The sequence below is a fragment of the Lissotriton helveticus genome, chromosome 11 (genome assembly GCF_964261635.1).
Source record: "Lissotriton helveticus chromosome 11, aLisHel1.1, whole genome shotgun sequence".
NCBI lineage: Eukaryota > Metazoa > Chordata > Amphibia > Caudata > Salamandridae > Lissotriton > Lissotriton helveticus.
Genome location: NC_136072.1, coordinates 1,090,910,582 through 1,090,923,669, shown reverse-complemented (window position 1 = coordinate 1,090,923,669; position 13,088 = coordinate 1,090,910,582). Strand labels below are relative to the sequence as shown.

General features: G+C 43.5%; 1 protein-coding gene across 1 annotated transcript in view; it reads left to right on the top strand.

Moving 5' to 3' along the window:
- PIK3IP1 (phosphoinositide-3-kinase interacting protein 1) overlaps positions 1-13,088 on the top strand; it is a 55,606-nt gene that overhangs the window by 36,599 nt on the left and 5,919 nt on the right. Inside the window, exons 4-6 of the mRNA XM_078667711.1 lie at positions 1,877-2,065; positions 7,043-7,231; positions 8,300-8,378. Coding sequence (XP_078523837.1) covers positions 1,877-2,065; positions 7,043-7,231; positions 8,300-8,378 — 457 coding nt within the window. The remainder of the gene's footprint in view (positions 1-1,876; positions 2,066-7,042; positions 7,232-8,299; positions 8,379-13,088) is intronic.

Genomic DNA, 13,088 nt, shown 5'->3' with positions numbered 1-13,088 from the left:
GTTATTCGTTACTCATCTAGCCCTTAATCCTAAATGGTGGAAAACTAACCAGTTACTCCTTCCGCTTCTATTCCTTCTGTCGCCAGTGGTTAGATACTTTGCAGTTCTTCACACTCGGTCATCCTTATTCTTCTCGATGGCTGGGTACGCAAGCTACCCCAGCTCTTTCATCCTTCGCTGCTGGTGGCTGGATACTCATCCGTTACTTTGAACTCTGCTACCCATCTCTTCGTGTGCTGGCATTGCCACCAGTGACTTGTTACGTCGGGCATTCCCCACTCCCTACCTAATCCCTGCTTAGGGATAAATGCACAGATCTTCCTTCCATAAAGAAATGGGTGACCTCAGGCTGGTTTCATAAGCAGGTATTTGGCTAGAGTCCCTGACAGCAGGTTCTTTCCTAGCCCAGTATTATTGGAATAAGCTGCCTCTTCATATTTGATTTTCAACTCTTGGAAAGGAGCGTCGAAGTAATCACTCAATTATTGCATTCACTAAGAACCAAGTCCATAGGCAAGCTTGCTTTGTAGAAATGTTCCGTTTTTTATTTCATAATCAAATCTTTTCAGAAATAATCGATCCAGGAAATCATATGACATAAGATCATCAGCCTACGTATTTCGTCCACACTTGGACATCATCAGGACTGGAAAAAAGGAAAAATACATATGTCAATATTGACATCTCTCGATGTTTCCAAATACAATTATGCAGTGCAAACAGATTTACCGATTCTGTAATTGACATTCATTCCTATGGGCCTGGAGGCCCATAGGAATGAATGTCAATTACCGAATCGATAAATACCGATTCGGTAAAATAGGGAAATAGTCAAGGGTGGCAGGGTGTCACTTTGACACCCTGTTGCACCCCTGAATAGTGCTGGTGTGCACATGTGGCATACATACATGCCCTAGGGGCATGTATGTCTGTCACATGGCACAGGTGTAAATGCACACGTTTGCATTTACACAGGAATTCCTTATTTACCACCAACCAGTAGTTGGTTGTAAATAACGAATCCTTACAGCACAAAAGCACTCTTTAAAGTGCTTCCTACATCTCATTTACCGATTCGGTAAATACCGAATCTGTAAATGATGATTCGGTAAATACTGAATCGGTAAATACAGATTCGGTATTGACCGAATCGGTAAATATACCACCTACATAGGAAAAGGCTATTACCGGTCGGTCGGCCGTTACCGACCGGTAAAAGCCTACCTACATCTGGCCCTTAGTTTGTTATTCATTTAATTATATGAAAATGAACCTGTGTATAAACTCATTATTTTTCTTCCATCAAGCAGTTCTCAATCAATAATATTCACAGCACCTTTGACTTACCTCAAAATTCATTCTTTTGCAATTCCCTCTATTGAGTCCTTCTGTAGTTCGTGTCATCATCCCATTAATGGGGAAATTCTTTTCTACACAAAAGAAATCGATCCAAATTATAATCCCCAATTGATTTAGAATATCTCACTCTTTCTTCCCTTAATACAATGTCTGAGGCCCATATATGCATGATCTAATCAATGCTTGGCATTTGCCCTGGCCATATTTGAATCTGCAATGATCATTTCGAATTCAGGAAATTGCTTAAGACTAGCCTATTCTAGCCATGTTACTTACTGCCTGTAATCCTGGTATTGATCCGAGATACCCCTCTTGGGGTGATTTGTATGTGTTATAAATTTAATTAACTTAACTATCACACTTCACGGTAGATTTACACTTTTGGGCTGTCTTCCTTGCTCTTCAGGTCACATACAGGTGTTGGTTGTTGTTGGAGGTGTTGGATGCCGATTGAGGGTCTTGTAATCACTATTGCCTTATTAGCGACTTCTGACATTTTCCATTTTTTCTCTTACAGTGCGGGGCGCTCAGAGGCATAAGGCCACACTTGAGGAACTGCAGGACGTCGAAGGCGACACAAAGCAGGTTTATCACCCGGCTGACTTGATGACATCCCGGAGTGCACCTGGCACGGTGCAGCCGGAGGCTGGCATCAGTCCGAAGGAGCAAGCGAAGTCCAAAGAGAGCAATCCTGTAACGAGCACGGGTAAGCTGATGGCCGATGGTCCTACTAGTAGGAGAGTTTGTATTTCATACATCTGAACCATCACCCACTACCTCCAGCATCTCTCTGTGGGAGATTGTCTCTGCAGTGCTTGGGCAACTCTCAATACAAGCACAATGGGTAGGTTTTAGATGGTAGGGTGACCCATCTCATAGTGGGTAACTGGGGACACCTGCTTATGAACAAGTTATTGATCTGCCCAGATTAGAAGAGGGTTGAACAGTTACCAGGTTTAAGGAACAGAAACCTAATTGTTGGATAATCAAACACTTAAAATAGTTTAATTTGGGTTTGAAAATGACATGACTACCCTTACAAATGCAGGTTGCAGCTTTCTGTTTGAGAGTTCTAGGCATATCAGTCACTTTGGGTTGTGGCAGGGTTCCTCCAGAGTGCGAGATGTGATCACATCACACATGGGTTGTCACAAAGGCCCTTACCCTTCTGTGTAATGAGAATAGTAGGTAGATTCAGCATCCCTTGTATTGGAACATGTACTTTTTAGGTCGAAGCCTTCCATTCAGTGCAGCTGTCTGGTTTGCTAACGACATCTTGAGGACATTCCGAAAGCTTTCCTGGGATTGAATTCCGCCCATTGCCTACCATTGGCGTTGTGGTTTGTAACTCACATTTGATGGCTTTATTTGTTTTAGGCTGTCCAGCTTGAGGTGGTCACTTTTTTTTGCCCAACCCTATTTCCTGTATTCTTCCAACAGTAATACATTTCTGTAAACAGGCTTTTAAATCTTGTATTTATCTTGTCACATTTGATGTCCATTCAGAGATAGAGGTCAAATGTTAGGATCTGTCTTTCAGGAAGCATGCTCTTTACTTTTATTTCTCTAACTTCAAAGTAAGAGGCTTTACGTGACAATTATGCTGGCTACTCTAAGTGTGCTGTACAATGCTATTTTTTTCTACCACAAAACAAAATGTAAATGTCTTAAATAAACTGTGCTGATATTTCCGAATATTGAAAGCATAAATATAGCAAATTTTTGGGTAATTCTGAAAGTTGATGTAAACAAATATTTGTATAAGGTCAAAACAAATCAATACACAAGGTGATGACATTTCCACACATTATCGTTTGTGCGCTGTATACCTTTATCTGTAAAACTGTATTGCTGTGTAAACGTAATGATCATTTCAATTTAAGATGTACTGTCTGTAATGGCAGTGTGCTACCACGTCATTCATACTCTACTTTACTCCACTCTACTCTGCACCACTCAACAACACTGTACTCTGCACTATTCGACACTACACCACTCCACACTGCGTCACTGCACTACACACTGCACCACTCCACACTATGCCACTCCACTCCATGTCACTGCATTCTACTCTGCTCCACTGTACTTCCCTTCACTTTACTCCTATTTACTCTACACCACTCTACTCTGCCAATGCACTCTACCCCACTCTCCTCTACTTAGTACCACTGCACTCTTCGCCAAGCCACTCTAATCTGCACTGCACAACTGCACTCTGTAACACTGTGCTTTATGTCACTGCACTCTACGCCAGTTCACTCTACTCTGAAACAATCTACTCTGTTCCACTCTGCACCGTGCCACTCTAAGCCACTCCACTGCAATCTGCCCTGCAGTACTCCACCCCGCTGCACTCTACGCCAATGTACTCTACTCCACTTTACTTAAAACCAATACACCCAAGCCACTGCACTCTATGACTATCTAATCTGCACCACTGCACTGTACTCCTCTACACCCTATACACAACACTCTACGTCACTGCACTCTCCTCTATACCATTGCACTCTACTCTGCTCCACTGTACACCACTGCACTCTTCGCCACTCTACTCTACACCATTGCTCTTTACAACACTCTACTCTGCAACACTGCACACTCTACTCTGTGCCACTCTACCCTGCGTCACTGCACTCTATCCCACAGCATTGTACTCTGTACCATTCTACTCTACGCCAGTGCACTCGTCAGTGTGTTGTATGCCTCTACAGTCTATGCCGATCCACTCTGCGCTACTCTAATCTACTATATGCTACTGTAATCGAACTGCACTCTCCTCCACTTCACTCTACCCATCTCTACTATGCATCACTGTACTTTACGCTACTTCACTCTAGTCCATTCTACTCAGCTCCACTCTACGACACTCCACAATACTCCACTCTATAACGCCCTACTTCATTAAACTCTACTCCACTTTAACACCCTACTCCACTCTATGCAACTCCCTCTACGCCATTCCATACCACTATACTGCACTCTATTGTACAACACACTACTCCACTCTACTCTGCCACTCCACTGAAGCTGTATGTCACTCAGCTCTACAACACTCTACTCCACAACACTCTACTCCACTTCATGCCATTCTGCTCTCCCACACTGCTCCAACAATTTACTCCTCTACAACACTCTATCCAGTCTACGCAACACCCTCTAGGTCACTGCACTCTGCTCTACACCACTCAATGACACTCAATACCAGTCAACTCTACAACACCCTACTCTACTCTATTCTGCTCTCCTACACTACTCCACTCTATGGAACTCCACTGTACAACTATCTACTCCGCTCTACAAAACTCTATTCCACTCTACCCAACACCCTCTACGTCACTCCATCTACACCACTCAATGACACTCTACTCCTCCATTCTGCAACACTCAGTTCCACTTGACGCCATTCAACTCTACTCCACTCCCTTCCACTCTGCTACTCTTCTCCCTCCATGACACTTGTTCACATTCTACACCCCTCCACGGCACTCTATTCCACTCAGCTGTACCCCAATCTATGCCACTCCACAACTTTCTGCGCCACTTCATAACTTCTCATTCTATTCTCCTTTACCCCACTAAATTTTAGCCATGCTGAACAGCAGCCACATTGGTGTACAACATGGCTAAAACATATTGGCAAAGTCGATAAGTCTTACTTAGGCGAGTCCTATTGGCTTTGCAAATGCTTGTTGTGATACTGATGTTTAAAATGTTTACTATGTGCAAGGTGTGTCCCTTTGATTTTGGCCTTGGACATGTTTCAGACACATCTGGCAGACTGCAGACCTAGTCCAGGGCTGGTCAACCAGGAGGTTTGTTTTCATTTGGGATCCTGGGAGTACGATGGGTTTCTAGCCAAAGGCTTTCCTTCACCAAACAACAAGGCTGCCCCTAAAATACCAACTAAGAGCCCGTGGGAGAGGCAGGGAGCCAGAAGTATTATCTCCCAGTCTTCAAACTAGGATTCATCCAGAATTCCTAGAACAAGTGTGCAGGAGAGGAACCAGTGACAGCAGGACAGCAGGGGGGTGGTTCCTCTGTCTCCAGGATTGTCCAGTGGAGCATGCAGGTGTGGTGGGGTGGCTGACAGGCAGGGAGTCCGCTTAAAAAAAGGCTGTGAAAAGTCCTTAATTTCACATAAGAGCAGAAGAGCTGCACAGAGTTCGAATCCTTACATTGCAGACCTAGCTTGGAATCCTATTTCTCTTTCATTTTCACAGGTGCATATTCCTTTTCCATTTTTTTCTCACTTTTTTCTTTATTTTTGTGAAACGTGATCTTTTTGTGTGTGTATACTTAAATCACTTTTTATCATTCACGAAGACTGCGGTTGTCACTATGCTTCTGTTTCTTCGAATTCTCAAGCAAATTCATTGTTTAAAAGCCTGTGTGCAGAGCAGCCATCATTGTCTCAGTGCCTGTCGCCTTGGATGGCCCATTGTAGGCTTTTCCATCTCTACTATTACAGCCGTGTTGGGGGATGATCCTGGAACATCCTTTCACTTTTACCACTCAGAGTGCTTGGAGACTGTCTGTCTCACCAAAGCATTTCCAACACCCCCTAGTGCCAGAACAGTGTCCAGACATACAGACGATAAAATTACGACGCCCTTGGGAGATGGAAAACAAGCATAGTTCTGTGAAATCTATAATATTCTAGCAGTCATGCTCTGAAGAAGGCCTATTGTAAGTGCAGTTCGAGCCAAAACAATTTTCAGCATTCTGTGTCTATTATAGATGATTGTAGAGTTGGTCAGTCTTGTCTACTCACACATTATTTCTGCTGCTGAGAGTTGTGTACACAGTATTTATCTACACGCAGTGGTGCACCATGCAGTATCCACAAATGGTAAACTTCTGAGGAAGTGTTTAAATACCTATGTCAAACGCAAAACTACTTCTCCAGTAATCTGATAGCGTTTGGATTAAATGCCACATTGATTAAAAAAAATTGAAATATCAATGCTTATCTCTTTTGAAAACCCTATTTGCATTTTCATAAAATCTGCTAGTTTATTTATTTATTTATTTATTCAAAGTTTTATATAGCGCGAACAAGATCTTAACAGATATCAGAGCGCTTCACGGGGGGGGTGCAGGGAGGGGGAGTGGACAACAGGAGGGTGAGTAGACATAATAATTGGGTACAGTATAGTGAACGGTAGCCTAATAGGATAACAGTCATGTGCTAATAAGATACAGGTAAACACTCAGATAAACAGTAAAATAAGGCGATGCAGAGTCTTTGATCTAACTAAAATAGAGATCGTGTTTCTCCCAGGTTACTACTTCATCCTGTAGCAAATTCTATAATATTTCGGGAACTGCCTCTTAACTACTCATGTCTCGGAAGAGAGAAACTGGCGTGCATGCCTCCACCCCCACCACTTAACTATTTAGGATAGACACTTGCCTTTGATTTAGGTGCTTTAACTCTTGGGCAGAGAACCCTGGGTGGGTCAGATTGAGGTTTGGAAAACACATGTTCAGCTATGGTTCCTGACTGTTGGATGCATATGAGCCCTGCACAGAAACCTATTTAATTCATGGTCCTGGGCTGTCTGTTTGCCGCAGGAGGCTGGTTTTGGTGAGGGACCCCTCATGATGGACAATCATTTAAATATGTTAGTGAGATGACACTTGATACAACATTTCTCCTAACGTTTTCCATATTTTCTTTCAGCGCGGGACACTCTTAGCCCTACTGCAGTGGCGGGTAACCCTCAGGATGCGGAACCCGACAACACACGAGTGTTCGAGTCGGCTGACTTGCTACCGGCCCGCGGTGAATCTGCAGCCGTGCAGCCAGTCATTGGGATCAGTCAGCGGGTCCGAGTGAAGCCGAAAGAGAAGAAAGATTTGGGGACCCTTGGTAAATTTATTCAAGTGTTTAAACTAGTAATGCAACCTCTGACCCGTCTATCACGCTAAAGTTGTATTTATCTGCCGCTTTACTGCCTAGAGACCTACCTGACTCATGAATTGTACACCACGCACCTGAGTTCCTAGCATGAGGCTTCCTAATAATATTTTTCTACCAGCCTTTGTGCCATCTTTAAATTTCCAACCCTGGAGAGTGCACTGTGTCACTGAACTTGCTTTAACATACCAGAGGGGATTTTATTCCTTTGCCGCCACCATTTGCCCAAAGGACACGTCTTTGCATAGTCGAACCACTTAATGATTCCATGATAATCTGGTGCTGTACAGGGTGCTTGGCTCTAGTGTGTGATGCTGACCCTGCTCACATACTTCATGTGCTGGGCACACATCTGCAGCTCTTGAGTCCTTCCCTCCACATCTGCCAATCCTAGGGCCACCTCTGTTCTTCATGCAGCAATGGGTGGCCACAGCCTGGTTTCAAAAGCAGGTATTTGGCTAGAGTCCCTGATTGTAGGCGTCAAGGGCAAAACTTTAGTGCCATTTTTGTTCTTTCTTATACCTAAAAATTGGCACAATAATTTTAGTTTTTGGAATCCTTTTCCTATGAGCAGAGCTGAAAGTCGGCTGTTAAACTTACTTTCAGGCGTGCATCTGAACCCAAAGCTTGATTAAAAAATTATCTGAAAATGGTGTGATGGGTGAGGGATTGTGGGCTTTTGCTCAACATTATAGTGAACGTAGGGGAGACGCCTGCATTTGTGGATTACCCAAACGACAAGAGGCTGTTTTGAGGCCATCCACTATGGGTCAGTCTTGAGTAGACCTCAAGCCAACTGCCATAAAGTTGCTTTTGTAAAAATAGATGACCGGGATATGTAGAGATTGTGAAGGGGTCGTCAAGCTGCCAAACAAGTGTTGGAGACAAATAACTATTCCTCTGCTCTCCCCCCTGCATGCCTGGCCACATGTCCCACATGGGTGCCCCTTGAGTTTCATGTCCTCCACCATGTGGTTGTGGATGCATCAGGTCCTCACGCTTTGGTATGTTTTTCCGCAGGTTACGTGCTGGGCGTCCTCATGATGGTCATCATTATTGCAATAGGAAGTGGTATCGTCGTGGGATACATATACAAGAGGTTAGTATCGTGTGCGGCGAGCATGATGCCTCTTCTTGGGGTGGTGGTGTAATATTTCGTTACTGGGCATTGTATTGTAATTGTATTGTAATTGCATTTTGTATAGCGCTTACTACCCCTGCCGAGCGTCGAAACGCTTTTTCGGCGGGTAGCACGCTACTCCGGGACCCATAGGATTAGTGTTGAATTAGTATAGTGAAACATGCAAGTACATTTTAAGTGGTGGATAGGTTAGTCAGTTATTTGGATTTGGAATTATAGCAGAAGGATAGAGGAGGAAAAAGGTTTGTATTGATATAGCCCTTGTTACCCCTGATGGGGTGTTAAAACATGCTATTCAGGAAGCCCATAAAGGATTAGTGGTGAATTAATATGGTGAAATATGAAAGTAATTTCAGTGGTGGATATTAGTCAGTTATTTGGAGTGAGAAGGATAGCGGAGGGATAAAAGGGGAAGAAAGGTTTACATTCATATAGCACTTGTTACCCCCCATGGTGGTTACGTCATTTACTGCTGGTGTACTGGTGCACCGCAATGGTACTACCTTCAGACTTATGACCTTTGAGGGGTTTCAAGGTCGCAAAATCGAGCCTTAAATAGAGAAGGTGGAGAAGTTTAGGAATTCAGAGACAGTATGACTGGTTCAGTGAATAACACTCAATAAACGTAATGGCCCATCAGAGCGTGCTCTTCTGAAAATAAATAGGCCTTTATTGGTAAAGAAAAAACTGAAAAGTAATATGTACATAAAATACCAAAAGTGCTGACACTTTTGTGGAGTTTACATGCAGAATTATCAGGCGCTCTCAAGTTTGTTTACATCCCCCAAAGGTTGTGTGTTTTAAGGCAGCTGGAATATTTTATGTCTCCTCTTTCTCTTGCTAACACTCCGTCTGGACACAGACCAGTTAGACCGCACAGGACCCCGTTCCACAGGCCACCTAAGATTGACCCACCCTTTGTTAGTTACGTTCCAATCTGAACTACAATAGAATCTAGATATGTTTGCAATCATATTACCTTTGTCTTGAAAAAGGTCCAGAAAAAAGCAAAAGGGTGAAACGTGTGCGTGTAAAATCTTAAAAGAAGAAGAATTGTAAATCTAATTTATGGAGTGCTGTGGACTGTAGATATTTGGGGCTATAATCGTAATATCACAAATCTTGAGTAAAACTATTTGTTCTACAACTGCATCAAGTTGAACCTATTCTACATGAAGATTTTGGTTAGCAAACTAGTAGTTTCTCTGCTCACTATCCTTCCCTCATTTTGCTTGGCACTGAAGCAAAATCCAATATTAGACACCTTTTAAGTCACAGCAAATCTTTTAACATAAATGGAGGCATAATGTGGGACACAACCCTTTACAGCCTGACCCGCACACCTCTTCTCTAGTTAGTTGGTAATCCTAGATAAAAGATGAACATTTTGGTTGGCTTGAAACCTTTTCTTTCAATTTGTACGGATTCAAAATGTTTAAGTGATCTGGAAACCTGATGTGCTCGCTAAAATATGGATTCCGTTTCAAGACAGCTTTGTGGTTTCAAGGCGGTGTGATTGAGTTTTCCACAGACCTGTCCAAAAATATAAAAATCACATCATCCGGGTAATAACAATTCCCCAATGTGAGTTTAGAGTTCTGAAGGTAGGTTCACTATAGTCTCTTTGCCTAGAGTGGGATCCAGCAGCCAGGGATTTCTGATGCACTGGTCGAGGTCCCTGGAATATGAGATGAGCCGGGGCTCAAACTTATCCAACGTCATATTATAGATGGGCAACGGAGTACTAGATAAAAGGTAAACACAGCAAAGTCCCCAGGGAATACCAGATAACTTTAAGGCCCTAATCTCGAAGCATACCAATGCAGTCAGGATTTTTGGCTAGTCTGGGCACCCGCACGTTCCACCACTTGGGGCAGGGATTTAGCGTGAATAGCCACCTGTGACTTTATACACGCATAACTGCGAAGAATTAGGGCATATGGAGACCATTCATACGGTTCCATGATCAGGGTGGCCAATGGCAGCCATCATACCATAATACCTCCACAGGGATGAATAGGAAAACCCCTGCCCCTCTGGGGCTGCCTTTGTTGAGATGGGGGCTTCTGGTGGTGAGGGATGTCCCGGATAGGTTAGGGCAGTGGTTCTTAACCTTTTGACTTCTGGGATCCCCACTTAATCATTACTGAAACCTCACTGAGCAATTACGGGAAGCCGGCGACCTCGGCCTAAGCATTGTCAATGATCTGGACTGCACAACAATGCACAAAAAAATGCAGAAAAATAATTTCTCAAACAAATACCAATATGATGACATATATTATTTAATGTGCTAACACATATAATTGAAAAATATCAAAGTTTTAATTCAAAGGTTGGTGCTTTTGTAAATTCAGTTGAGACCACTTGTCTTACCTACTGAATTCTAGTTGATGCACTTGCACTGCTCCCACAAATCAATGGGAGGATTCTAATGTCATTTTAGCCTCTAAATTTCAAATTCCTTCACATCTACCGTACGTTTCAAAATGTTCAGTTGTACATTTAACTTCTTTATTTATATACACATTATTCATCTATTAATATTATTTTATTTTCGCAGTAGTCCCGGACCCCCAGGGTCCACCTGACCACAGGTTGGGAACCACTAGGTTAGGGAATGTGCAGACTTGCCACACTCTTTTTACTTCAAGAGTGTCTCTGGACCCCTGAGACACCCTCTGCCCAGGTCTAGATACCACTGGGGCTGACTTTCTTTGTAGTCAAGGGACCTCTCCATTCCCCTACTGTCTTTTACCCACCTGCCTCCTTCAGGCCAGCACTATGGAGCCTTGTGCTCTCATTGGCAAGATCCTTGCACTGGCACTACCAGAGACATTTTAAGGCATGGGCAAAATTTATTTTATTTTATTTATTTTGGGCTCTGGCCCAGGACCCCAGCCTTTCAAGGCCCCCCTGAAAGAGCCAGCTCTGTTCTGCAGAGAGTCTTGCCCCGATGACCTGAATTAATTATTAAACAGATGGGTTAAATTACTGTTCCCCTTTCCCTTCAATTTATTTTTAATGCGAGTCGTGTGTGAGAGTCTATGACAGTCATTCTGCAAATAAATGTTGTTTCTGTTTCATGTAACATCCATAAAAAAATTTCTTTTAGAACAGGACCCCGCAGATAAGAAATGGGAGGGTGTCCTAGAGATTATTTGCAGACATATTAGTGTTACAACATTGAAAACACACACCACTATCCCTCAATATTAGATGCAACAACTTTAGAATTTGGACAAGTATCCCTGTGCACTGTCAGTGACCTGGCCAAAGACAGCATACAAGAGCTGAAATTTGATAATAAATTCAAAGCTTTTTCGAACAGGGCCCCCAAAGGCATTCAGCCCCGTGCTCCCAAAATCATTAAGATGTCTCAGACCACACTGCTCTCCGAATAGAAATCTCGCCCTCTTCTATCTGCCAGTATCGTTCCCTGCCCGTGCATCAGCAACATTGCAATCTGCTATCGACTGGCACGATTACTCTGAACCCTCAAACAAGCACTGTGGCATACTGCACTTGCAATATTGTATTCTACATTTCCACTATTCATATCCCATTCAGGCCTCAAATAGCCTCACTTTGATCTGGTACTGTGATGTCCTGCCCACTTACTGACAATGTCACACACTCTGCTTGCCCTGGCACCATAGCATACTGCGGCCACACAGGCACTAGCAAGCAGTGTCGCCAAGCTAGAAATATTACTAGACTAGGCTTGCACTGGAACTGTATCGAATGCGTCATACTGGCAATAGCAACATTTGTCACCATACTAGGAACATCACAGTGATTCCCTATCACTAGCAATGTGATATTGCTGGTGCCTTCGCAATTACACACTTCGCCCCCACACTACAAATATCACACCTCCGCCCTGACGTTGGCATTACTGGATTAGCAACATCACACTCTCCCAGGTATGAGTGATATCACAAAGATCTGAAACTAGCTGGACCAATTTCACATACTGCCCTCCAATTTGCAATAACACACTGTGCACACACTTGGCACACTGAGGTTGCAATGACGCTGTCGGACGTTTGCCCTTGTTTCTAGTATGGAAGCAAATCCACCAGTCTGCCAAGGAAGCCGCTATCGCTGATCTCATCCTAAAATTGGATCTTGACTTAATGATCCTGACTGAAACATGGCTAACAGAATCTTCTACACCTATAATGGACATTCTGGTTCCCCCCAACTACCACATCACTAGACTTGACAGGTCTGGCAATAAAAAAGGTGGCGGAATCGCATGTATATACAGGAGCAACCTCTCTGTCCTGAAAGTACCTTCCCCTCCCCTACCCTCCCCAACGTCCTGTGAATACATCAGCCTAGATATTATCAGTGAGGGCAAACCGATCTGCACTCTTCACGGCGTCTACCACCCACCCGGTGACAACCTCACCTTCTCCCAACAAATCATGGACATGATCTCAACCAACTCAGGACGGCAACTCACACAAATATACCTTGGGGACTTCAACCTCCACTGGAACGATCATAATGATGCGGTGGTAAAAGGTCTGAAGAATTTCCTTAACGCCCTTGACCTTACACAAATTTGCAACAGCCCAACACACAAGAAAGGCTCTACCCTCGACCTCATCATCTCCAAAGAGGCCTCTATCCAACTCGAATCTATCCAACCCTGTGACT